At 33.0% G+C, this 26,872-nt stretch overlaps 3 protein-coding genes across 7 annotated transcripts; all 3 read left to right on the top strand.

Annotated features, from left to right (window-relative positions):
• Positions 1-4,138, top strand: LOC120254521 (protein SYS1 homolog). Its single transcript, XM_039262618.1, has 3 exons — positions 1-527; positions 2,372-2,598; positions 3,827-4,138. Exons 1-3 carry the CDS (start codon positions 304-306, stop codon positions 3,832-3,834), a joined length of 459 nt encoding a protein of 152 aa, XP_039118552.1. The 5' UTR covers positions 1-303; the 3' UTR covers positions 3,835-4,138.
• Positions 4,139-9,054: 4,916 nt separating this feature from the next.
• On the top strand, positions 9,055-12,725 carry LOC120254520 (probable sulfate transporter 3.5). Its single transcript, XM_039262617.1, has 12 exons — positions 9,055-9,503; positions 10,025-10,232; positions 10,301-10,472; positions 10,700-10,765; positions 10,854-10,967; positions 11,062-11,178; positions 11,258-11,384; positions 11,478-11,764; positions 11,849-12,039; positions 12,135-12,214; positions 12,310-12,386; positions 12,473-12,725. Exons 1-12 carry the CDS (start codon positions 9,191-9,193, stop codon positions 12,632-12,634), a joined length of 1,914 nt encoding a protein of 637 aa, XP_039118551.1. The 5' UTR covers positions 9,055-9,190; the 3' UTR covers positions 12,635-12,725.
• A 924-nt stretch (positions 12,726-13,649) lies between these two features.
• On the top strand, positions 13,650-25,325 carry LOC120254518 (coatomer subunit beta'-1). 5 transcript variants are annotated; one of them, XM_039262616.1, is made up of 26 exons: positions 13,650-13,843; positions 14,129-14,149; positions 14,261-14,322; positions 14,532-14,586; positions 15,066-15,102; positions 15,179-15,504; positions 15,611-15,742; positions 15,824-15,972; positions 16,311-16,379; positions 17,533-17,683; positions 17,762-17,827; positions 18,121-18,309; positions 19,116-19,256; positions 19,331-19,405; positions 19,591-19,767; positions 19,838-19,929; positions 20,014-20,130; positions 20,496-20,610; positions 20,738-20,809; positions 21,027-21,223; positions 21,338-21,431; positions 21,636-21,742; positions 22,146-22,281; positions 23,312-23,423; positions 24,216-24,287; positions 24,921-25,325. In XM_039262616.1, the coding sequence occupies exons 1-25, from the start codon at positions 13,841-13,843 to the stop codon at positions 24,233-24,235; spliced, it is 2,715 nt and encodes a 904-aa protein (XP_039118550.1). In that variant the 5' UTR covers positions 13,650-13,840; the 3' UTR covers positions 24,236-24,287; positions 24,921-25,325. The 5 variants fall into 5 exon arrangements, with proteins under 5 accessions (XP_039118550.1, XP_039118549.1, XP_039118547.1 ...); XM_039262615.1 differs by having other exon boundaries at positions 24,928-25,325; XM_039262613.1 differs by having other exon boundaries at positions 13,651-13,843; positions 23,312-23,475.
• Positions 25,326-26,872: the final 1,547 nt, after the last annotated feature.

The raw sequence follows: 26,872 nt of genomic DNA on the forward strand, positions 1-26,872 counted from the left end.
TTGGTTAATACATCTACTTCGCATCAAAGGGGGTACTATTGTCTTTCCATGGTACAATTCACCAATCTGATTTCCTGATCGATCTCTCGCTCAAAATTCCCATTGTCACCACTGTGAATCCCTAATTCCATCCTGAAAGCTCGAAAAAGATCTCTAGTTCCAAAGCCCTCGAATTGGATTTCAGCAAATTTGGGTGATTTTTGGTAAACAGGAATGGTTTGATCTTCAATTCGACTGGTTCAAACTCGCTGTAACTTGAATCGAAGAGAAGATTGAGAAGAGCTTCGAATTCGAAGAGAAGCCATGTTCTATGGAGCTGTGGTTTGGGATCCATGGCTCATTTCGTCCCAGATCGTCTGTCTCCAGTGCTTGTACTACCTCACTCTTGGCTTGTTCATGTCCATCCTCGTGGGCACCCGTGTCTCTCGCATGACCCTTGTCTACTTCTTTGATTTCTCGACTCTCACTGCTTCCACGGCCACGGGATGGTGTGCCATTATTGCGTTCCTTCTCACCTCTCTCGCAGGGTAATGGAATTCTTTTTTTTTTTTTGTGCTGGATTTATCGATTTCACCATTTAGATTTGATTGCTAGGGTTGTAATTCTCAATTTACAATTCTTAATTTTCAAATTGAAATTTTTTGTTAGATAAAACAAGCTTACATTCTATCATGCGTGTAGCTTAGATTTGCTAGGATTGCAGTTTTCAATTTCTAATTTAGAAATTTCTGTTTATAGTTGGAAGTATTCTAGTTGTTTATCCAGTTTACTTATTCATATTGGTTTCTTGCTCTTGCTAGTGATAGTTTTTGATTTCTAATGTGGAAATTCTGGTTTACAGCGAGAATTGCACCTATAAATTCTTGTCTTTTTCTTGTCTGGTTTACTTGTACATATTGGCTACTTAGATTAGATAGAGTGGTCGTTTTCAGTTACTAATATAGAAATTTTAGTCTGTAGTCTTTCTTCTTCTTTTTTTGATAGAGCTGCACATCAGGTAGAACGGAAAAATATCAAAAAGTAAGCCATGATCCCAGCCTCATTACAATCATTCATGAGCCATCTAAGATGCTCCATATCCCAATGAAATAGGGAAATCCCCTGTCTACACGCTGCAAAAGCAGCAAGGTTATCAGCCAAAATATTTGCCTCCCTTGGAAAAATCTCAAGATATGCTTCCAGCCATTGTGCCAACAAGTTCCTAATTTTAAGAATGTTTGTATGATATCACCATGACAAATGTCTGTCATCAAAACTAATCAAAGAACTGAGATTTGCACTGTCAGTGAACTGGTGGTCATCTGCATCCTGTGCACAGTGGCATGCTCAATGGCAAAAAGCAGCAGAAGACAAGTCTGACTTGATTGCGAGTGCTTCTGGCATAACCTGAGTTGAATTAGTAATAATTATAAAACCTGCTCCCCAATTGTTCAACCCAGCCCAGGAGGCATCAGAAAATATAGTAAACCTTTGTGGAAGAGAATGAATTATATATTGTCAAAACACTTCCTGATTGTAGGATGAAGCACTCCAAGTATTCCCACAAGTGGGTGATGCTCTGGCGCACAATAAGCAGAACAACAGGGGTTCTATTGTAATTGTTTTTCTGTTCTGGTGTGCTTTTTTTGTATGAGTGGCTTTGGTTTTCTACAGTTTTGGTTTTCACTTCCAAATTGCTGAAATCTAGTTTTTGTTAGAAGACAACCCGAATGGCAAGCTTTCTCTGTTATTTCTAGTTTTTATTTATAATTTCTCTGCATTTTCAGAAGTTCCATGTAAGTCATTAATGAGCAGCTATTTGAATAATAATGCTAGTTGTATTGGAAAAGAAAGGTTTTGGGCATGAGAATGCTCATTGGCATTCACCTGGCATGTGGTTATCGTACAATATTGAGACAAAATATGTATGGCAATTTGTAATTATGTGATTAGTTCTGTAACGGTAAAAGCATGTGTTTGGTTTGTTATTTGAGTTGAGAATGTGAAATTTCAAGATTCTTTTGGTAGTGAGTTTGCTCTTTCTGGATGCATCTTTTTCTGTGATTTTCTTCTTGCCCTGTTCTATCAATATTTCATTTGTTCCACGGAAGTATGCTTCAGTTATTTTGAGGTGAGGTCACTGTAGAAACCAGAAGGCAATGATTTTTAAGTGGGAAAATAGAAATACTGTACCACTGTTTGAAGTTTAGAAAATAAAACACCCTTCTGTGAGTCCATTGAACAGTTGAAGACGATTCTCATTTACTGTTTCTTTATGATTTATGACTTAGGAGATTTTCGTACTTGAATAATCTGCTCCAACATCGATTATTAAGGGTATATTACTGGTTTATAATAAACCTTCCTGATGTTTAGTTTATTCCTTGAGCAGGTCAGTGTACATGTTTTATATTGTTGAGAGAGCCAAAAAGTGCTTGGATTTTTCAGCCACCCTCTACATCATTCACCTCTTTATATGTATCATATATGGTGGGTGGCCATCTTCCATAACATGGTGGGTCTTAAATGTTACTGGTTTGGCTTTGATGTCATTGCTTGGAGAGTGGCTGTGCATTAGACGTGAAATGCGAGAAATTCCTATTACACGACTTCGATCTAGTAAGTAGCCCCTTCCTTAATGCTATTGGAGATCTATCTGAGATAATTCAAATAAAGATGTATTGGTTGGCAATTTCCTCCCTATATTTTTGTGTGTAATAATTTAAAATTCATTTTTTAGTAATCCTTTATTCATGATTTTATGATATCTTCCTGTTTGCACTCTTGCTATTTATTTGCAACTGCTTTATGAAATGAGCCAGATGTAGCATTGTTAAATCGCTTTTAATAACTGTCTGTATGGTTTTGAATTTCCTTGGTGGTGTTTATCACTTTGACTGTCAACTCCATATTGAATGCCATAAGGACATATAGACAACCTGAAAGTAATTTTTCAAGTCATAGTCTGATGGTAAAGTTTTCTTTTTCAAAACAAAGCAGTTCTTGGCATAGTGTGATTTGTAAAAGTATTATAATGGGAATTCCTTGATTTAGAATTTAGAAACTATTCTATTCTTCAAGAGCCACCAAACATCATGATTGGTTCAGCAGCCTACCTACAATTTTTATCACGACAGCTAACTTCTTGGAATATTTGCTTTCCTGATCCATTTGTTTTGGGAGCGTGATTTTTTCTGAGAAATGTTCAGGATTGATGATGGAGACCTATCATCTGTTTTTTCTTGATTCACTACTTTGAATATTCTTAGTTTGCTTGCTGGTCCCAAAGTCATCCTTGAACGGCAGATGATCTTATCTTTCTTATTTTAGCAACAGTGAAACTCTTCTTATAGGAGGTTTTCAGTAGACATGTCCTCCATGTATGCTGTAACTGATGTCTTAGGTACCTTCCTGAAAATGAGATTTGATGATTTTGGCTGAATAGAAGCCAACCCAGGCCAAATTTCCTTCTCTTGGTTGGGCTTCTTTCACTATTTGTGACAAGTTCTTTTTGAGGAGCAATGATCATGTGTGAATATTTGTTAAACGGTTGATAACTTTAGCACCTTGTTGGCAGATCATCTAAGTTAAGGGTTTGTTTTATATGTCTGACAGATCTTTCTTTCTTTTGCACCTAACGTGTGATAGCTATATATTGTAAGTATGTTGAATGGTGGGGTTCAGTTGGAAATCATCAAGTTCAATTTCAACTCACAATATTAATTTTGTTTGATGGTGAAATACAATGGTTGCCTGTTTGCTTATGGTCCCTTATTTTCCCTTCGCGATTGTCTTCATTTTAACTGTTTTCAACCAAGTAACTTACATGAATCATATTCCTTTGCAGATGTTTGATTCAGAAGATGCAGTTAGTATTTGATTTGTGATTTTCTCATTCAAATTCAGAGTCCTTGAAGTGTAAAACAAAAATGCTGATGTTATGATACCATACTGGAAAAAGAAAGTAAGATGAGTAACAACTGTAAAACAAGTTCCGTGCTACATAGCTTCTTGAAATCATGTTAAGCATCCCACGTTCTCTAGATTTGAAGTATATCTTGGTTTTGTTTGCTTGAAAAGTCTACAGGAATTTTTTGATCTGTAATCATTGTATAAACAAGTCAACCTATGAAATCAGTTTTTTTTTTTTGCTTCTTCACTTTTTTGTATGAATTGCCCTCTTTAGATGATACTTGAATAAGAAGTTCAATTTAATTTTCCCAGCAAAGTGTGCTATTAATCTTTCAACTTCATGGGGCACATGTGGGATATGTGGCAGATAATGTCTTGTGTACATTCAATCTATTTTGTCATGCTCTTTTATTTATTTATTTATTTTTTTAAATTAAATTGTGGATGTGTCAACAATATGAAAATTCTTATTTATGTGGTTTGCTGTCTTATCTTAGCCAGGAATGGACTTTCCAGTGTACCTTTCGCTTAATTTATGGTTCTAAATATATTAAATGGCTACATAACAACTAGGTCTTCAATTATTGATACAATATATATAATAAATATATATATGATTTTGACAAGAAGCCGATCGGTTTTGACACTGTGCACATAATATAAGTCAAGATTTTTTAGCACATCAAACCTCCCCCAGTACAAACCCAAGACACAAATCAAATCTCTCAATTCTTTTGTTTTTTTTTTTTCTTTTTAAAGAGAGAAACTTTGAAAACAAAAACGTCTTTATTACTTGTTCATGAGAATCCTTTTATTTATTATTATTATTATTATTATTCTCCCATAAACATGAGAACTTGGTAAAGTAAAGCTCATTCATTGCTTGATTGGCTTTGGTTGGTAAAGAGGGCAAAAGCTCCATTGTTGGAAATTTTGTGCATTCTTTTGAGCTCAGGTGAACCCTCCCAAATTTCCAACTTTCATGAATTGTCATTTGTCAGCCATTCAACTTTACATACTATAAACAGGCTGTTCAAAATTGAAAACCTGAGTCAAACTACTTGTGCTATTTGTGTCCCAATCCACTTTTCCAAGTTACTTACTATACATTGATGATCCTATTTAGTTTCTAGTAAATATTACATTTATTTGTTTGTATCTTCATCAACATCTTAAAATTTTATATATTTATTATGCATTCAGATTCAAATTTATATATTAAACAATGAAAAACAGTGAATTTCACACTAATATCGTAAATCCACCACCCTACAATAAAAGAACTGATATTTTATTCATTCCACTGTTAAGTCAAAAATTACGGGTTTGAATCCCCCTAATTTAAAAGCTAAAGGTCCATGGATTGTCCACATAATAATAATAATAATAATAATAATAATAATAATAATAATAATAATAATAATAATAATCATAATAATAATCTCTTATTCTTTTAAAAAGTAATTTATATAAAATTTAATAAATCCGATATCATAATAAAAATGAAATAAAAAAAACCGAGCATATATTCTTTACCATAAAATATGTTATGGTTAAATTCAAAGATTCTAAGATTTAGAATTACCAGTGTCACAATTTTCTTTGAATCATACAAAGTCTACTGATCTATACTTTTAAAAAACTAAAAAAACTAAAAAAACTAAAAAAAGACTAAAAATCTGGCTTATGGATCACTAAAAAGTAAAAACACTAATTTTTTAGTAGGGGTGGGTGCTTAAGGTCTTGATGATGCCAATAACATCCAAGAATTCATTTAAAAATTGGCAACAATCAAAGAAAACAGTAATACTCTTATCAACATTGGACCCGGAACTTAGACTTTAATTAACAAGCAATCATACATAGCTGAACGTATTACATGTCATATGTTTTCAACTTGCTTTATTATCCTCCCATTTTCAAGGTCTTATCAAGTCTAAACCTTATAAAGAAAGATACGTTGATACATCTAATGATGTCGAAAGAAAAAAAAAAAAACCATATTTATTCTAATTATCGAACTCTTTTTGTCATATGAGTTTTTGATAATTTATTGTATGTCTTTTTTTTATTTATTTATTTTTTAATCAATATAAGTAAGTCACTTCACACATATCCAATATCTTTAATCATATTTTTTTAACTGAATCAAATCCTTGACTTTCTGAATATGAATTAATCGTACTACCACTTATCTATAGTGGCTTTGTTACTAAATTTTTTCGGTTAAACAAATTTTTATGTAATGATATTAAATTATTATGATATTTAAAAATTTAAATTATTCATCATTGTCTCTTTCTTAAATAATAAATAAATTTATATGATTTATGAAAATAATAAATAAATATGAATTTTTTCCAAGTGAGACCAAGACCATTTCAAAATCTAGAACAGATTACTGTAAAGGTCATTAGGTAAAACCAGAAGGTTTTGACGGGATTTTTCCTTTCACATTTGTTTATATCATGTAGAAATTATCTACAACTTTATTTTTTTGATTTTTTTATTTTTTAAAGAGAGCAAAAGTGGTGGTAAATTCAAGTCAAAGTTTTTAAAAACAAAGATTGAAATACATTGTCTTGGAGTAAATTAAAGTTCAAAGAAGAATATCAAGATCTTGTTTATATACGCTCAACTGAGGGAGGTGCCATCTGAAAAACAAGTGCTCAACTTAGCTTTAAACTCCTTACTTTTACTTGTGTATTATTTAATGTTATTATTATTATTATTATTATTATCTTATGTGTGTGTGAATACTAACAATCTTTCAATCAAGATTCATATATATATATATATATATATATATATATATATATACAGGCAAAGTGGACACACTACAATGTTAGGGCATGTGCATCACAAAAATTTAATTGTTTAATTTGTGCGTACTCATTCAGTTCATGCAAAAATTAGATTGCAAGCCTATATTTACAATCTTTAATCAATATATATATATATTGACAAAGTGGACTGTCACATGTTAGGGACATGCATACTATCAGGAATTGATCATTCCCTGCATATGTACTCACTCAGCCAACATAGAGTATAGACTGTAAGTCTATTCTCACAACTGAGAATATTTTTTGACATCATTATATCCAACATGTTTTGAATCTTAAGCAATAAAAATCTTAACAGGACATTTTTTATAGTAGACCAGTAACATTGGACCAAAGGTCTTTTGGTCAAGATTTAATTCTCTTCTCTTAATTTTCCATATAATTTTTATTTTAAGTTGCCAACCCGTGTTTGGCCATTATTTTTTTCCCATAAAAATATGGGTTGGAACCTTAAAAGATAAAAGATGAAGAATTAAGTTTATTTGTGTTATTTAATAAGGTTTCATTGATATGGCTTTGGTGATTGGTGATCAAATATGTGCATGCTATTCAAATATCTGTAAGTAAAAAACATACATTTAAATTAGTTTCTAAGTTTATTTAAATCATATCAATGAGGATTTGTATAAAAAGAAAATTTCTAAAAGTTATGGTTTAAAGTTTTACCCAAAAACAGAGGTTTTATCTAACATTGACGTGTTAGTTTTTTTTTTTTTAAAAAATTATATTAAATTTTACTTATTAAATAAAAGAATCTTTAATTTGAAAACTTCAAAAGTAACACCAAACGTAACTTTATTTAGATGATAAGAATACCAGAAATAAATTACCTAATATTATATTTATATTATTTTGATTTGCCATTTATGTCAATGAAGAAACTCAATGAATTATATTTATAAATATTTGGGAATTTGTTTATTTATTTATTGCTTTTTTTTCATTAATTATTTAATACCAACATCAGATAATACACCTCAAAACAATCTAAGAGGTTGCATCTTTCCTTTAATAGCTTTTCCTTAACCCTGCATATTAACTTATTTGAGCTAAATCATATCATTAAGCCATTTAATTGCACTCTAAATTAAACATTTTTTTTTAAAAAAGACTCATTAACTGCTAAGAGCCTAATTTGGGTTATAGTAGGTTCAATTTAGTTTTATAACGACTTTTGATTTTAAGGTTGCAAATTTGGCTTTTAAGATCACCCAATTTCAACTCATGTGTGCGTGTTTTTTTTTTTTATTACTTATAATTTAAATATGAAAGCAATAAAAAAAAATACATACACAAAACCATTTTGTATTATTTCATAATTTTTATATATAGATTACATATTGCATCATTAACCATTATTTTTTTTTTCAAGTGCTAATTATTTCCAAGATCGTTAATTTCGTGATGTAATTAACTGAAATGAATGAGTTCCATTATATATAAAAAAATTATATATATGCTTATATCTATTAAATAAAAATAATTGTATATATGCATGTACAAACCTCTATTATGATAAAGAGTTAGGTGAGATGCTGATATTGCAGAAGCCCGTTATCTAAAAAAACTTGTATTTTTTTAAAAATATTAGTGAGAATTCCTTTCCAATCACTAATTTGATTAAAATCACCGATAATCTATGAGTGGTAAAATAATGATAAATGAATGAGGCAATCATTTTTTTTTTTTGTAAGTTTTGTTTGATTTTCTCACCGCTCCTTATCTTATTATGGGTCACCTAATTATTTTGTATGGATCCCACATTTGTTTTGCACGTTTTAATTTAGTTTTCACCCCTTCCTTTGTACTTTATTTTACACAATTTTATTTTCTAATATATTTTACATAATTAAAAAAATATATATTTATTTATCTTTCTCTTCATGCTCTGAAAGTGTACACATACAAATCTAAAATGGATGGTTTAATATAATTTCAACTTTTATTTTTTCTCTTATTTATTTAACTTTGATCTAAAATTTCGTTGTCTTTTTTAGTTTTGTTTGAAATCTGTTTATCATGTTTTCTGTTCCACTTCTTGTGGCTTATGTTGTAGTTTTGTTTTGTTCCTCAACAGTATGCTGGCCATTGTTGATGTTTGTATTGGCTCTTTTTTTTAATTGAAGTGATTTATTTATTTATTTATTTATTTTTTTAAAAAAAACTTTGATCTAGGATTTATGAGGTATTCTTGTAAATAAATTTTAACACGCAATTTTTAATATTTTTAGAAGTTATGTATAAATGCCCCAAAAATGGAAAGGAAAGGTAGTGTGATTTCTTGGTATTATGAATTATCAAAAGCCATCACCAAAACTCTATATATACAGCAAACACCACCCTCAAGCTTTGCAAAGCAACCAACTCTGTAACTGCCATTTCCCTCCCTTTCTTGCTTTCATCTTCTTCACTCTGTTTCTCTTTTGCCAATCCTCTTTGAGTATTTTTCACCAATGGGAACACTAGAGGATGCTAAGCACAAGGTGAACCTTTCCAAGTACAGAAACTTCAGGGTAACCTTCAGAGAAAAGCTCAAAGAGACCTTCTTTCCCGATGATCCTTTTCGCCATTTCCGGGGCCTCCCGCCTCACCGCAAGGCTTTTGCATTTCTTAAATACTTTGCTCCTATATTAGAATGGGGTCCTAAGTATAAGTTTACTGAGTTTAAGTTTGATTTACTTGCTGGCATCACCATTGCTAGTATGGCCATTCCTCAAGGCATTAGTTATGCTCGTCTTGCTGGTCTCCCTCCCATCATTGGCCTCTGTATGTTCTTCTTTCATTTCCATTCATTGTTTTCATGTTCATATATATATATATATATATATATATATACCCTTTCAATACTATCAGTGGTTCATGGAATTTGGAAAAGGAGTTTGAATGAAAGAATTTAATGAAAGGAAAAGAAACAGTCATTAATACATCTTGCTTTCAATTCAGTGCTTTTTTGCTATCTCTATATGTAGTATTTTCATTTGTTATACTGCATTCATGTGTTTCAATGCTTCAATGAATTGACCAGTGTATTAACTATGAGAATTTTTTTCCCTTTTTTTTGAATTGATGAAACTTGGAGGACAAGTGCTAGTTACATAATTATGTTCATGCAATGATTTCTTTCTCTTCTGTCCCTGTTTATGTTTATTCTTTTGATTCCATTCATAACTGAATTTATGTTCAATGATATAATACATTTCTTGTTCATGTTCATTATAAGACTTGCAATGTTCATGTTTCATGAGTTGCATTTTTCTAAAATTTTGGTGTATAAATGGTTTCAATAGATTCGAGTTTCGTGCCGCCTTTGATCTATGCGGTTTTTGGTAGCTCAAAGAATGTGGCAATAGGGACAGTTGGGGCTGCGTCGTTGTTACTGCAATCGATAATTCAGCAAGCAGTGCTGCCTGCCAATGACACAAAACTATATATGAATCTCTTCTTCACAGCTGCTTTCTTCACCGGAGTCTTTCAAACAGCCATGGGTATCTTCAGGTGAGTTGTTTTTATGGTATGAATATATGAAGGATTATGAATGAAGTTTGATTGTGAGGTTTCTGCAGGCTTGGTTTTTTGGTAGATTTTTTGTCCAGATCCACAATTACTGGATTCATGGGAGGAACAGCAATTCTTATTATTCTTCAGCAAATGAAGGGAATGCTTGGCATGCAACACTTCACCGACAAAACCGATGTTGTCTCTGTTATTCATGCTGTCTTCCATTACAGAGCTGATGTTTGTCTTCTTCCTTTCATTTATTTGCTGTTTTTTCTGCATGAATTTATTATTCTTCTTTGAATTTGATTCAGTTCTTAAGTCTTCAACACAAATTTAAGTGTAACTTTCTTTCTGAGATTAATCTGATAAAATTTCCAATTTTCGTCCTTCTTGATATCTTCTGTTTTCTGTATTAATTTCTAATTATTCTTCTTCTAATTTCGTTCATTTTTAATAAATTTCAGTGGCAATGGCAAAGTTTTGTTGTGGGATTAATCTTTCTAACCTTTTTACTGGGCACCAGACACTTGGTAAGTAGATAATTTCGTCGATCCGAATCAAAATGAATTTTTTCTTCAACTTTATCTGTTTATTTATGTTCTTGTTGTAACTTTTCAGAAAAAGAAAATTCCAAGGTTGTTCTGGGTGTCCGCAATCTCTCCCCTCGTTGTGGTGATACTTGGAGGATTGCTTGCCTTCTTAATCAAGGGAGATGAGCATGGCATTCCTATAGTTAAGTATAGCTTCAAATTATATAGATTGAATTTGATTAAAAATAAGATAAAGAAAAATTTTGTTCTAATTTGATTTATATTAATGAATTCAGGTAGGAACATTGAACAAAGGACTCAACCCAATCTCCATTGGAGATTTGGTTTTCACTTCTCCTTATCTCAGCTATGCAGTTAAGGCTGGTTTGATTGCTGGTTTCATTGCTCTCGCTGTACGTTAACAAACTAAATCTCATTTCTGTTCATCCATTGCTCGATCTTGTCATTCATGATTTCATATTGGTTTTCCAGGAAGGCATTGCTGTCGGGAGGAGTCTCGGATTACTGAAAAATGAACAAGTAGACGGTAACAAGGAGATGATAGCATTCGGTCTTATGAACATCGGTGGCTCTTTCACTTCTTGTTATCTAACAACAGGTAAAGAACAAACACCGTCTATGTGTCCCATATCATTGAAAGAATTTTGAATTTTGAATACTGTAATGCTAATGCAAATTCTCAATATTTCAGCTCCTTTTTCCAAATCGGCGGTGAATTTCCATGCCGGCAGCAAAACAGCAATGTCAAATGTAATTCAAGCAATCATCATAATGCTGGTGCTCTTGTTCCTTGCTCCTCTCTTCAAGTACACCCCTCTGGTTGCTCTTGCAGCTATCATCATTGTAGCAATGATAGGCCTTATCGAATTCGAAGAAATGTATCATCTTTTCAAAGTGGACAAGTTTGATTTCTGTGTGTGCATGGCTGCATTTTTCGGTGTATCTTTCCTCAGCATGTTCAAAGGCCTATTGATCTCCGTAAGAGTTAATGTTTTCTATACTGCATAATATACATTCTCTCATTCCACAACCATAAACAATTGCCATTCTTGATGTTTTCAGGTCGGTTTATCGCTGATCAGAGCTCTAATACATGTTGCTAGGCCGACAACTAGTAAACTCGGTAAATTGGATGGAAGTGATATGTACCGTGATATTGAGCAATACCCGGAGGCACAAAGCCAACCGGGAATTCTAATCCTCAAACTTGGCTCGCCTATTTATTTTGCCAATGCAACCTATTTAAGGGAAAGGTTCGTATTGGATTAACTAATGGTCGCACATTGCATCTTTCAATTTGGTAAATTTGAATCTGAATACATATGTCACAATGTTATTGTCACAACAGGACATCTAGATGGGTGGAAGAAGAAATGAGCAGTAATAAAAATGGGTCTGATCTGCAGTATATTATATTCGACATGAGTGGTGAGTTGAAGTCTTGATATAGTAATCAAAAGTTCGAAATGCTATATTAATCTCTTAATTCAGTTATTTATACATGAATTTATTGTTTGCAATAGGAGTGACATCGATTGATAGTTCGGGTCTCGGGATGTTCCATGAAGTTAGGATGATCATGAGCCAAAAAGGCATTAAGGTGAACTTATAGTAAACATTTCTGAAACACTAAGTCATACACATTATATATGTTCTATATGTTTTTTTTGTAAATTTTTTTTGCAGATGGCATTGGCAAATCCGAGACTGGAAGTGGTCGGTAAATTGGTTTCATCGAACTTTATAGAAATGATCGGTGCCGAATGGGTGTTTCTTTCCATCAAGGATGCAGTTTCATCATGTAATTTTGCATTGCAAGAGTTAAGAACTGGACCAGAGCATGTATAGCCTATTGTTTTATCAGTGTAATACTGTAATAATTTTCTGAAGTTGCTTGGCAAATGAATTGGCTTTGCAATACATGTCTAATGATAATCAAATTCAATGCCATTCTTCCTATAAAAATTTCATGCTTTAAATGATTAAGACCAAAATCTTGTTCTCCATAAAAGATTAAGCATGTTAGTGTAATAAACTTTTTAAATCTTTAGTTCTTTATCTGCAATTCTTTTGGTTTGTGATCTTTGAACTGCAGCAAAAATCATATGACGTTCAATGAAATCATAGACAGATGCCTTGATACTTTCTATGGAAATTAATGGCATTTTTTACATTGATTTAAATTTTTTTAAAGAATTATAATCCATTAAATTTGTACCTTAAAATCCACAGAATCATGCAACAAAGTAAAATAACAAACAAGAATTTATTTATTTATTAATATATATATATATTTAAATTTTTATTTGAAACTGACATGAAATTCTTCATTTTATTTATTTAAAAAACTTCACCAAGCTCAGTTACATTTATGATGTTCATTTCATTGTAAATGTGGGAAAGTCAGAAAGTGAGGGAAGTGTCACTTCTTTAAAATGGGGGAAGTGATATCACTTCCAGGACTTCTGTGTTCATTTGTCCAAAAGTGATAATAGAATTGAAAGATTTAGATGTTGGATGAAATTCTATGAGTTCAAAAAAGATTTTAGAAGTAAAAAGAAATTAGTTTTTATAGATTGACTCACTTCCCCCACTTCAGTAAAAAAAATACTGAAGTGAGCTTAGTTCAAAATCCACTTCAGTCGGAAGTAGAGGAAGTGTCACTTCCCTCACTTCAGCATAAATGGACACCAGAAATGGAGAAAGTCAGACCACATGCGGGCTCCAAAATGAGGAACTAAAACACAATTTCATAATTTTGAGGGAGCAAATGGGAAAAAGAGGGTTTGAATGGCACTTTCGTTAATTTATTAAATCACATGGCTCCTTAGAATCACAGCCATCCACTTCTAGTGCTTAACCTTCGAACATAACCTTCTCTCATATACGATCGCGAGCCCAGACCCTCTCGCTCCTCCTCGTCTTCACCATCGTCGCGATCTCGAAGAGGATTCAGCGGATTCAGGGTTCCTCTTCTCCTTTTTGTTGCCCTCTAGCCCTAGATCTCTAGGGGTTTGATCTTATTGTGATTCGGCCGACCATCAGCGAGTGAAAATGGTACTTTTTCTGGTTTTTCTTTCTTTGGATGGTGGATGGAAGCTAGATCTGGTGTTGAGATTGTTGGATTTGAGTTGGTTGATTGAGGATTGTTATCATGCTAGCGGATCACTCGTGATTCCTTGCATTTTTAGGTTTTCTGTTTTTTATTCATTTGTAGATGGTGTCATGTTAGGATTTTTGGAGTTAATTAGAGATCTGGTATTTTAATCGTAGCTGATGCTGAATTGATTTTCCTTTTGTTTGTTTTGCTTTTCTTGTTTGGGTTCTTGGCAATTGGCGCAGCCTCTCAGACTGGAAATTAAGGTATGGATGAATGGTTCTTTTGTAGATGATGATTGTATCTTGTGCATTCCTTCATTTGTGAATTTGTTTCGTAGTTTGAGTTAAAATTTTGATTTTGTTTGTGTTAATCAGAGGAAACTCGCCCAGAGGTCTGAAAGGGTTAAGTCATTGGATCTGCATCCAACTGAGCCATGGTAATTGAGCAATTTCTTGGCTTAGATAAATTTGTTGTTTCATTTGGGATGTAAGAGTTCATTTCCATGATTATTATATGTACCCTGGAAGGAAAAAATGCATCAATTTGATAATGAGTGTGCTTAATCTAACTGTATGTAGTGTCAAAGTTTCATGCATGTGTTTGGTTTCTGGATTCTGTAATTATGCATTAGTGTTCTCATGGCAGGATTCTTGCTAGTCTTTACTCAGGAAGTGTCTGCATCTGGAACTACCAAACTCAGGTGAGTACTATTTTGAATGGGTTTTCCTATTCTACTATTGTGCTCCTCATTCTGTCTATTTTGTTGAACTGGCTGGTTCACTCTGTGTGATAACAGCTAGTTATGTATTTTATGGTGTTGATTTATCTATTTGATTTCTTGTATCATATCATTGTGGAAAGACCATATTATGTATATTTTCTTTGTGAAAATTTGTATGCCTATCTATGGCAATAATTTCTGTAATTTGTTTTTATTACTGTTTAGTTCTTGTAGTCCATGCACTCATTAGGCATTCCTGGTATTTGTCATGCTACTTAATATTTACAATTAGAATAGTGTATTTGGGTTCATAATATGTTGATTCAAGATTGCTTGATGTGGTCATAATAAATATGCCATTATGGGTAGGAAGTATTTACTTTGTTGGTTGCATATTTTTTTCTTTGTTATTGTGCTTATCTAATTAAATTCATATAAAATTTGCTTTCTTATTTCAGACTATGGCTAAGTCATTTGAGGTCACTGAACTACCTGGTATGTTTCTCACCTCTTGCTAACTTCATCTTCAATGTCAAACATTCATCTTGATGTGCACATGTTGGTTCCTCAGTGAGATCAGCAAAATTTATTGCACGCAAGCAGTGGGTTGTGGCTGGAGCAGATGATATGTTCATACGCGTGTACAATTATAACACAATGGATAAGGTCAAAGTTTTTGAAGCGCACACAGATTACATTAGATGTGTGGCTGTGCATCCCACCCTTCCATATGTACTGTCATCATCTGATGACATGTTGATAAAACTTTGGGATTGGGACAAAGGATGGATGTGTACTCAGATTTTTGAGGGGCATTCTCACTATGTGATGCAAGTTACTTTTAATCCAAAGGACACGAATACTTTTGCAAGTGCCTCCCTTGATCGCACAATAAAGGTCCCCTGTTTAGTTTCTCCTCATCAATCGTGTTTGATTTTACTTTGCTCTTAATCATTTGTTAGAAAGTTGTTTATCTGATTTTTTGCCATATTAAAATTGCCAGATCTGGAATCTTGGTTCTCCAGACCCAAATTTTACATTGGATGCCCATCTGAAGGGAGTGAATTGTGTAGATTATTTCACTGGTGGTGATAGGCCATACTTAATTACTGGATCTGATGATCATACTGCTAAGGTTGTTGCGCATAATCTTCATTTATGAGCTATTCTATATAGCATATCACTAGCTTATTGTATAAAATTTTTGTCCAACCAGGTGTGGGATTATCAAACTAAGAGCTGCGTTCAAACACTTGAAGGCCATACACACAATGTTTCAGCTGTCTGTTTCCATCCTGAGCTTCCCATAATAATAACAGGTTCTGAGGATGGAACTGTTCGCATATGGCATGCAACAACCTATAGGTGTTTATGTGCCTTCTTGACTTCCTTTAATCTTCTAAATGATTTCACTTGGTTTTCCTCTTATAAGAACCCATTATGAATGGCATTTGCTCTTCAAATCATCATGCTGCTTATAAAATAGTTTTGTATGGGTAATGAATGTATTTCTGGAGATGACCATAAGTTTATTTATCAAATATACTAAACAAATTTTCAGTGTGAAACTTCATAAAAATAAAGAATTTGAAGGTAACATTAAATTCTTACATTTTGGTTTTTATTTAACCTTTTTAATAACTGAATATGTAATTTAATATTCTAAATTCAAATTTTGTACTTGACTTGAATCTTCTATCCAGGCTTGAAAATACTCTCAATTATGGTCTTGAACGAGTTTGGGCGTTGGGGTACATGAAAGGATCAAGAAGGTAATGTTTCATGCTGTTTTAATTGTATTTAGAATGTATAAAAGCTGTTCACTGCCCCCATGCTCTATGGAAGCTGATGTTATGATTTATTCATTGAACTTTGCACCTTTTGTGGTTATTAATGGCTAATTTTCCATTTGTTCTGATGGTCATTTCTCAACTATTCAGCTATTATTGTACTCCACATTATACTCTGAGCCATAGTTACTATATTCGCTAACCCCTGCTGATCTTCGATCTAGATAGCTCATACCCAATGGGAGTATGTTTTCGTTTCGGATCGATTGGGCATGCAATCTAAGTCAATAAATGGAACGTGTCAAAATTTAACCATAGATTCTATGTAACAGATAAATTACAATCTATTAGATTTTTAAAGTAGTTATAGATAAAATTACTATCTATTTTTAAATCTAGTGTATATTTTTAAAATTACTATCTAATATAATTTATTACATAAAATTACAATCCATAACTACTTTAAAAAACTATCAGGCAGGTTTTTAAACTTAATGCATCATAGATGAAAGAGTATCCAATCAACTACTAAACTTATTATCACATGGGAAATAATACAAATCATTATATTACTTTAACTGAAGTTACATTAATTTGGATCTATTTATTTATCTAACAATATCTTCTTCAGTTCTTCTGCTGAATTAGCATTAAAGTTTCACAATTTTGTATATATTCTATATAACCAATTCAGATGTAATTTACAACCGAACTAATCGTACCAACTAAGCCTACCCTCACTCTATCAAATACGGTCAAAGTAGCATTTTCTGTATGCATACCAGTTTCGTGATTCGAATCGTACCGCATTTTAGGTAACTATGCTCTGAACTGTATATGCTAGCTCAACCATAAGTAATATATTGGATTTTTCATTTTTAGTGTTGAGCTGCTGGTGTCAGTCTTTTTGCTGAATGATAAAAGAGTGGCGCAATTATTTATGTTTCTGTACTGTCTAGATGCATGTCTTTGATCTTCTAGCAGCATGTTACCAATATATGGGTTGATCTCATCAAGGCAATCATGTATTCATCTGGTTGTTCAAGTACATAACTTTGTATTTGCTCCCTTGAGTTTTGGAGCCTATATGAGATTATCAGATTTTGGAGTTTGATTAATTGGTTGTACTGAACAGGGTTGCGATTGGGTATGATGAAGGGACCATAATGATAAAACTTGGGCGTGAAGTACCTGTTGCTAGTATGGACAGCAGCGGGAAAATTATATGGGCAAAACATAATGAAATTCAAACTGTGAACATTAAAACAGTTGGAGCGGACTATGAGGTTTGTCAGCCATCATGCTGTAAAATCATTCTGCATGAAAATTCACAATATTCAGGAAAATTCTGTCCTATCTGTTAGGTAACCGATGGAGAAAGATTACCCTTGGCTGTGAAGGAGTTGGGGAGCTGTGATCTTTATCCACAAGTAAGGAAATTGTGGTGATGAGTTGCAGTTATGCTTGTTGTTTCAGTATTTCATTTTATGTTCTCTGACTGTTTACTTCCTCTGATGAATATTCATATGCTTGTGGTATATATATATATATATTTATATATATCTATATAATTAAGAATTGAATGTTAGTATGTGCAGACAAAATTAGTTAATGAATTTAGGAGTTAGGGTATTTTTGTTTGTTTTTTTAGGTTTCAAGCACTGGAATCATTTTGCTTTCTAGAATAAAATGGGCTGATTTTATTCACTGTGTTTTCATTCAGAGCTTGAAGCATAATCCCAATGGAAGATTTGTTGTTGTTTGTGGAGATGGAGAATACATCATATACACTGCTTTGGCATGGAGAAATAGGTCTTTTGGCTCTGCCTTGGAGTTTGTTTGGTCCTCTGAAGGAGAATATGCTGTTAGAGAAAGTACATCAAGAATTAAAATTTTCAGTAAAACATTCCAGGTATGACTTACAATTGGCATATTCATTTAACATACTGTTCAGGAATCATTGGATGTCACTGAAATTTTATGATTAATGTTTATTATTCTTATATCTTCATAAGACATATGAAGAAAAATCTGGTGAATGTGCCATGCATTTGGATTTCTATTGATGACGGCACATCATTTCTAATTTTCCTTTCAGAGATTAAGGTGGGGATTGGTGGTTAAACTTTCATTACTAGTTGCCTTGGTTGGTCTTTCCAGTAGCATAATTTTAAATTAGGGTTATTGAGCAGCCTGAATGCTTGTCCTAAATTTTGAGTTTTGTTCAAGTCTGTTGAATGATAAAGAACTTCTGGTTTTCTTAGGTGGAAGTGGTTTTGATTAATTTTTAGAGAATTCAACATACAGATTCTTTAATATGAACAGAAATTGAACATGTGAGCACTATATTAGGAAACTATATAAACTTTGTTATCTAGACTCTCTTTAAGATGTTTCCAAAATCACTTTTAGTATTCTGTGAACAAACTGAAAGGCCCAGAACATAGTATTTGCCCCTTGCCATGCTTGTTCCAGCATAATCTGTATTCCGACATGATAATGGGCTTTCTGTGGTATGTGGCTTCTACATGATGTTGAGTTTGCGGTCTTGGTGCTTCAGTCCTTTCACTCCAAATTTGCAGACACCATTTCTACATTATGAAAAAATATTACATCCTTTTATGTTATCCCAGAATGTTTGTTCTATATTCACAGATGAGCTATAACATTTCCATCTTGGATTTTGTAACTTAGTTTGTTGTATGTGGTGTGCATCAGGAAAAGAAAAGCATTCGACCAACATTCTCTGCAGAGCGCATTTTTGGGGGAGCATTATTAGCAATGTGCTCCAATGATTTCATTTGCTTTTATGACTGGGCTGAATGCAGGTTAATACGTCGGGTTGATGTTAATGTCAAGGTGAGTCTTGCCTCCATCATGCAACTAGTTGTTCCCAGCATCAAACACTAATCTATTTATGGTTGGTTGTTCAGAATCTTTATTGGGCAGATAGTGGTGATCTAGTGGCAATAGCTAGTGATACATCATTTTACATCCTTAAGTACAATGTAAGTTTCTCAACTGACCTTACATATGTATTCTCACTGTTGTAAGTCATTTACCGCATATCTGCTAGTCCTTTATAGGAATATACTTGTGCTTGTGGCACATTAATGTCTCTCTTGCACCACATGCTCACAATGTGAGATCTTTTGACTGGTATAATAAAATGTTTGCCTTTTCTTTTCCACAGAGAGATGTTGTTTCTTCTTACCTGGAAAGTGGAAAGCCAGTGGATGAACAAGGTGTAGAGGATTCATTTGAACTTCTCCATGAAGTCAATGAGAGGGTCAGGACAGGCCTTTGGGTTGGTGACTGTTTTATCTACAATAATTCTTCGTGGCGACTGAATTATTGTGTTGGTGGGGAGGTATGTTGAAGTTTTATCTAATTATTTCCTCTGATATGGCCATTTGAAATTTTTTTTTTGTTGGTCGTAGGTCACCACCATGTTCCATTTGGACCGGCCCATGTACTTGCTCGGATACCTTGCTAGTCAAAGTCGTGTTTATCTCATTGACAAAGAGTTCAAGTAAGTGAGTTAGAAAGCTTTTATATGAAGGTATTTACACCTTGACTGCTGAACTTAATGGCTGACGATATTTTTCCCTTGCAGTGTAATGGGTTACACATTGCTTCTTAGTTTGATTGAGTATAAAACTCTTGTAATGCGTGGTGATTTGGACCGTGCAAATGAAGTTTTACCTTCAATCCCCAAGGAGCATCACAATAGGTATATACATCTTTTCTTCTTTTTTAATTAATTTTGCTACCAAGAGAAACTATCACAAAGGTCTACCATAACTAGTAATGTATTATCTCCTTTTCTTTAGCATTATTTAAGGAATTTATATTTTACAGTTAATTCATTTCAGCCTCTCTGCACATGTAATAATAGTGCACTAATCATAAAATCCTGCACATAAAAAAAAAGGAAATTGTACATCTGTGGTTTCTATTCTTCAGTAGATTTTCCCTTATTGACCACTTTCATGCTCTTGGCTATTTCTTGCAGAATTGTAGCCTACTTTTTTGATTGAGAAGTGCATTGCTGTCTAATCTTTTTTGGGTTATTTTTCTCTGGAAAATTTCTTCCAGTGTGGCTCACTTTTTGGAATCCCGAGGAATGCTAGAGGATGCTCTTGAAGTAGCTACAGATCCTAATTACCGATTTGATCTAGCTGTGCAGCTTGGGAAACTTGAAATTGCTAAGGTATGCCTAGTGATTGAATAACTAAATAGCTGGTGATTATTGAGTTTTATGAGAGGGCTATTTTTTGGTTTGAATAAATAATTTAAATTTTTTATCTACACCTGAATAACGATCTTTCTCACTTTAGGCTATTGCTGTTGAAGTTCAAAGTGAATCTAAGTGGAAGCAGTTGGGTGAGCTAGCGATGTCCATTGGAAAGGTATTTTAGTGTTCATTGCTTTTCTAAACTTTTAAATAAATCATGGGAGAGATCATGGTAATCAAATGACTTGACTCAAGCTTATAACAATGGGGTTGGAAAGGTTTTAACTGAAGAAGTTTTCTGATTCTAGATTGGGAGCTTGACTTGGATACCTAGATGATACTTTCATAAGTGACATGTTTCTAGTTTATTTATGTTGGTTTCTTCTATGCAGTTAGAAATGGCTGAGGAATGTTTATCAAATGCCATGGATTTGAGTGGTCTGTTGCTGCTTTACTCTTCTCTTGGAGATGCTGAAGGAATTACAAGACTTGCATCTCTGGCTAAAGAGCAAGGAAAGAACAATGTTGCCTTCCTCTGTCTGTTTATGCTTGGCAAATTGGAAGACTGCCTTCAACTCTTGTTGGAAAGGTGAAATTTTCATATACTGATTTCTGGATGCAAAATGTCAGGCGGTTATCTGTTCACCTACATATAATGCATAAGTTTGTGGTATTGTTGTCATTATGATTATATGCGTTGCAGTAATCGGATACCAGAAGCTGCACTAATGGCACGATCTTATCTTCCAAGCAAAGTAACTGAGATTGTATCTGTGTGGAAAAATGATCTCAACAAGGTTTGTACTTGTTAGCTTGACTTTTATAGCATCTGTTGCCAAGACATTTGGAAATTTAGAGGAATTGAAGTTGGCTGGTCATTTATTTTTGAAAGATTTTTCCTTTCACTCTGTGGTTTCTCTTCTTTCATTTAACTGCCTTTATTTTTTATTTTTTTATTTTTTGAATTTCCTGATTTTTGGTTGTTGTTGTTTTTGTACAAGGTTAACCCAAAAGCTGCTGAATCTTTGGCTGATCCCGAGGAATATCCAAATTTATTTGAGGACTGGCAAATTACTCTTGATGTTGAGTCTAATCTTGCCCTTAAAAGGTACCTGGAATTTAGCCATTGGCCCATTACCCATTATTTTACTTTTTTTTCTTTTTATGCTGTCCTGATTGAAATCTATTTGCATTTACTATTTTGACATAAATGAAGGAATTAAGTCAGTTTTTACGGTTTCTCATGCCATTGCAATCTTATGTTATCTCCATTACAAAGATACTTACATAAACTGCAAGTTGTTGGCTTCTTGTTTGGCATTATATCCTTCACGTGGTTTAGTATCTTTCTGCATTGTTATAAGACAAACAGATTGAAATTGTAGAGTGTGGAGAAGATTATGTGAGGGAAATGTTGTAAGCTAACAGAACTGTTCTGTTTGACTTAAGGTTTCTTTTCCTGAATCTGTGAGTATATTTCCAGTAATGGTTTGATTGGTTGCCTCTTCAAGCAGGGGCAGTTACCCACCTGCTGACCAATACGTGAACTATGCTGGGACATCAAACATGAACCTTGTTGAATCTTTCAAAAGCATGCAAATTGATGAATATGACGTACCTCTTGAAAATGGAGACACTGCGCATGAGGTACATTCTGCTTGTGTAATGGTTGCTTAGGTGCTTGTGACTTATTAATGAGAAACCTTGATGAGCTTGCAAATTTTATCTTAGTTTTGTTGTAAGGTGTTTATTTTTAATTATGGTTTGGGGAAAGAGAAGGTTTTTCTGGAGATCTTTTTTACCAGAAACAGTAACTTTATTGGTAGCTATAGAGAAGTGAGCCTGGGCACTAGGGGCTGAGTGGAAGATGTCGCATTCAATTTTCATAATGGCATCTTCTTTCTATATGAGTCATTTTCCAATTCTGAGAAACTATCCACTTCCAATTAGATTTATGCAATTGCACCATAAATTTCTCCCTTGTGGCAATTTTTTTCAATTTATTTCCTGAAATCTGAATGTGGAGTTGTCTTAACTGTCTCAAAAGTTTTGCCATCATCAGTTATTTGCTTTGATAACTCAAGTGATTTCTTGAATAGGATTTCTTGTATGAGTTTAAAATATTTTCGTGTATTAGCCATATTCAAGCCATGATAATCACTCAAGAACAGCAATTAGGACAGTGTTTGTTGAAGATAGTAATCTATCATGTTTGTAATACAAGATTGAGAGCCAGAGTAGTGAAGAAATGGTTATGATCTGGATAGGGATAATTTTGCAATCTGGTTAACAACCATCTTTCCTAGCAAGAGTCATCATGCTTTTTTCAATAGGATATGAATCATTGTGGTGAACTGGAATTCAGCTTTATGATTTGTGAACCAACATGATAAATTGACTGCTGAGAGTAGTTAAGCCTGAAATGATTTTCTAGAACTGGAATTTAGCTTTTACGATTTAAGCAACCTTCATGTTCTCTTTCTACAAAATGGGGAAAATTGGGTTTCTCAACTAAAGCTTTTAGTCCTGCAAAGCTCTAATCCCTTATTCTTGTTCAAACAATGCCTGCCCTATATTATTTAGCCTGGGCAACTTTAAATATAAAATTATCTTTTTTTTTTACTATAGGATTCTTGTGTTGCAGTTTATGATTTTTTATCATTCAATATATTTACAGGTAACTGAAGAGAATGGAGAAGAGGAACATCAAGAAACTGTCGAAATTGATGCAGAGGATACTACAGATGGCTCCGTCCTTGTTAATGGGAATGAAGGTGGCGAACAGTGGGGTACGAATAATGAAGGAAACCCGTCAGCATAAAATCAATTGGTTGGACAAGTGTAAAAACCAAATTTTGTCTCTTGTGATTAATTCATTTTTTGTGTCCATTTTCTGTCTGATGTTTATGCTAATAATATATCCAGTATAGAACCAAGGGGTATACCTTAACTCTAGAATTTAGAGCCTGGAAAGTTGTCTTACTAAGGGATTGGCTTATTTTGGAACTGATTGTTAGACAAAATTGTAGTTGCTAAGCTACCATTAACCTTTAATGTTCAACCATCATAATGTTCATTGGCTGTCTTGTTCTATCTTGATTATTATGTCACACTTTTCTAGGAAGTATGTAGGATCCTTTTTGTCTCGTGAATCAAAAGTTATTATTTATTCAACCAAAAATTTATCTCTTTGAAGATCTAAATACTATGCTTTGGTGTTGGAATTCTAGTCTGTCTTAAATATTATGTCACACTTTTCTAGCAAGTATGTAGGATCCTTTTGTCTAGTGAATCAAAAGTTATTATTTATTTGTCTTAAAAATGCCACTTATTCCATGTTGAATATCCCTATTTTTTTTAGCAGAAGTGCCATTTGAAGTTCCATTGAACAGTGAGTTGGCATCATACTTTGTTTAACTAGTGCAATATATAAGCTTTGTGATATTTGTCCTTGCATTTCATCTTTTTCGCTCAAGTTGTGTTTGTATGTAGTAGTCCAATTATGTAACCTCTGAACATATGCTATTTTCTATAAGACATTCTTTGTATCTATCTGACTCAACTGTTTGTTCATCTGGCAGTGCTTACACCAAGAGATTAGGGATCCGATAAGACTACAGCCAATTTCAGCAGTGATAACCCCGCTTTTTAAGGTGACACTGATGCCCTTAAAGACTTTGGTCAATAATATCTCATGCATTCTCTGAAAGGCTCTTTAAGCTATGTTGCTTCTTTGTGTAGTGTCATCGATAGGTCATTCTTGTATCTAGTTCAGGTTCAAAATAAACTTGGTCTCAGGTTTTACAATTTAGAGTGTTACCAATCTGTATGACTGGTTGCGATGGAATAGAAAAGCATGTTAATTTTTTGCATTATTTTTATGCCTGAATATTTCACCCAAGCAATGTTTGGACCAGTTAGGTTGCCGATCTTGTTTCAATTGATTGTCAGTCTATGTTTTTGAATCCAAGGAAGGTCAAATAGAACAAAAGCAGCGTCAGTAATATAGAATCATGATTTTTCACAACACTAGTCTGTTAACTGAGGAGTGTGAAATATCAGTGGTTGAGATTCTACAGACTTGATTTACCATCTATTCTGAAAATGAACCATATTCACTTCTCTGACCATAAATGGCCCAATTGTAGCCTAGGGCAGAGAAAAATCCTGATTCTACCTAGATTAAAGATGATTCCTTGCTCAGTGTATTTGCACCTTTTATTTTGCATTTCTCTTGAAAGCATGTTACTTGTTCATTATGATGATTATGTTTTATATTAAATCAAATTGCAGAGAAGGTAACCAGTACCAAAATCAGTAGCGCGGATAGTTCACCAGATCAGTGTGAATAGTTAAATTTTTTATTGATGTATCTTTCAAAGCATCTATATGTACAATTGAAATGCTGGAAGGGAAGGGAGGGTGATATCCTGACCTGCCAGCATTTTTTTTTTTCTTCTTTGAATTATTGTTTTTGTTTTCATAAGACATTTTGTCTTTGGTGTTTTGACATACTTCGGTTTCCAGCTTACCAGAACCCGGAAAAAAAAAAAGGAATGGATGTGCTCCATTGGCTCTGTTGTAGAGAGCAAATTTTTGTGATACAAGTGACTTATCAGTAGATGTTGTAGATGTTGCAGATGTTGCCATTAAAATTGTATCTTTAATTCAGTTCTTTGTTGTGGGCTTCATTCTGGACATTGGCTTAGTGTTGTGAATCTCTAATATCTGGCGTTTGAATGATCTAGGTGAATTCCATTTGGGCCTTTCTAAATTGTTACATCTTGTGAAGGGTTCCATTTTTACAGGGTTAGTTTTATTTGAGTGTGGTCTTTATGAGGGATTATAAATGAATTATCACCTAATTTAATGTGTACGTTTTTTATTTGGTTGCAAAACTATTCTGTATATACAATCACACTTTGGAAAACATTAGTAAATCATAAAATGTTGAAAATGGTATGGTTATTATAATTAAATTCTATGGCAAGGTGATGCATAGCGTGAAATTGCTCTTCCATTAACGCCTTCCGATACCAACCTTTAATTGAACATATTCACCACAAAATTGTAATAAAATTATGCAACCAATTTGATGTGCACTTGATTAATTTGTTTGCATTATTGTTATGCAAGACTTGGAAATCAAAAAATAGAAAATAATAATAAGATCATTATAATTAAATTCTATTACAAGGTGATGCATAACATGAAATTACTTGAAGCTTTTTGGCAAAATTCACATTGGGAAACCAATCCTTAATAGAACAAATTTGTCACACACAAAAACTAAATAAACCAAAGATGGGTACATAAAATTATGCACAAAATTCATGTTTACTTTTCTGATTTGGTTGCATTACGAACATGTATATATTCATGCTGGAATTTAAAAGTAAGTTCAAATATGGTCATTATAATTAAATTTAATTTAATTGCAAGGTGATTCATAACATGAAATTACTCTTCTCAAAAACACTTTGGGAAATTTTTTCCACAAAATTCCTTTACTGAAAAGGCAACCCTTAAAAAAACATATTTATCACAAAAAAAAAGAAAAAATCCCCAAACATGGGTGTATAAAGTCATGTGCAAATTTAATGTAGACTTTTCTGATTTGGTCGCATTACTAATGTTTATATACATTCATGTTGAAGTTTAAAAAGTCACAAAAATTGAAAATAATAATATGGTAGCATTACTACTGTGTATATACATTCACGCTGGAATTTAAAAGCAAGTCACAAAAAATTGAGAATAATAATATGATCATTATAATTAAAATCTATTGCAAGGTGATGCATAACATGAAATTTCACTTATCAAGAAAACTTTGAGAATTTATTTTTATTTTTTATTTTTTGCAAAATTCGAACAGGGAAAACCAATCCTTAATTGAATATTTGTCCAAAATAAAAAAGAGATAACCCCAAAGATGGATATATATAAAATTATGTCAATTTAATGTGCACCTTTTTGAAGTGGTTGCTTACTAATATGTATATACATTCACGCTGGAATTTAAAAGTAAGTAAAAAAAAAAAAAATTGAAAATAATAATATGGTCACATTACTAATGTGTATATACATTCACATTGGAATTTAAAAGTAAAAAAAATTTGAAAATAATAGTAGGATTGACTGAAAATTTTTGTTAAAAAAAAACACAAAATATGGGTATGCAAAATTATGTGCAAATTTAATGTGCGCTTTCTGACGTGGTTGCATTACTAATGTG

The sequence above is a fragment of the Dioscorea cayenensis genome, unplaced genomic scaffold, assembly GCF_009730915.1.
Source record: "Dioscorea cayenensis subsp. rotundata cultivar TDr96_F1 unplaced genomic scaffold, TDr96_F1_v2_PseudoChromosome.rev07_lg8_w22 25.fasta BLBR01000479.1, whole genome shotgun sequence".
NCBI classification, from domain to species: Eukaryota; Viridiplantae; Streptophyta; class Magnoliopsida; order Dioscoreales; family Dioscoreaceae; genus Dioscorea; species Dioscorea cayenensis.

What these genes read in the sequence shown, in the direction of transcription:
- LOC120254521 (XM_039262618.1), top strand. Translation starts at nt 304, where the DNA reads ATGTTCTATGGAGCTGTGGTTTGGGATCCATGGCTCATTTCGTCCCAG. An exon ending in CTTCTCACCTCTCTCGCAGG is followed by an intron (nt 528 to 2,371) that starts GTAATGGAATTC and finishes TTCCTTGAGCAG; the next exon opens with GTCAGTGTACATGTTTTATA.
- LOC120254520 (XM_039262617.1), top strand. Translation starts at nt 9,191, where the DNA reads ATGGGAACACTAGAGGATGCTAAGCACAAGGTGAACCTTTCCAAGTAC. An exon ending in TCAAAGGCCTATTGATCTCC is followed by an intron (nt 11,765 to 11,848) that starts GTAAGAGTTAAT and finishes TGATGTTTTCAG; the next exon opens with GTCGGTTTATCGCTGATCAG. An exon ending in TGAGCCAAAAAGGCATTAAG is followed by an intron (nt 12,387 to 12,472) that starts GTGAACTTATAG and finishes TTTTTTTTGCAG; the next exon opens with ATGGCATTGGCAAATCCGAG.
- LOC120254518 (XM_039262613.1), top strand. An exon ending in CCCTTGATCGCACAATAAAG is followed by an intron (nt 15,505 to 15,610) that starts GTCCCCTGTTTA and finishes TAAAATTGCCAG; the next exon opens with ATCTGGAATCTTGGTTCTCC. An exon ending in ATTATTGTGTTGGTGGGGAG is followed by an intron (nt 19,768 to 19,837) that starts GTATGTTGAAGT and finishes TGTTGGTCGTAG; the next exon opens with GTCACCACCATGTTCCATTT.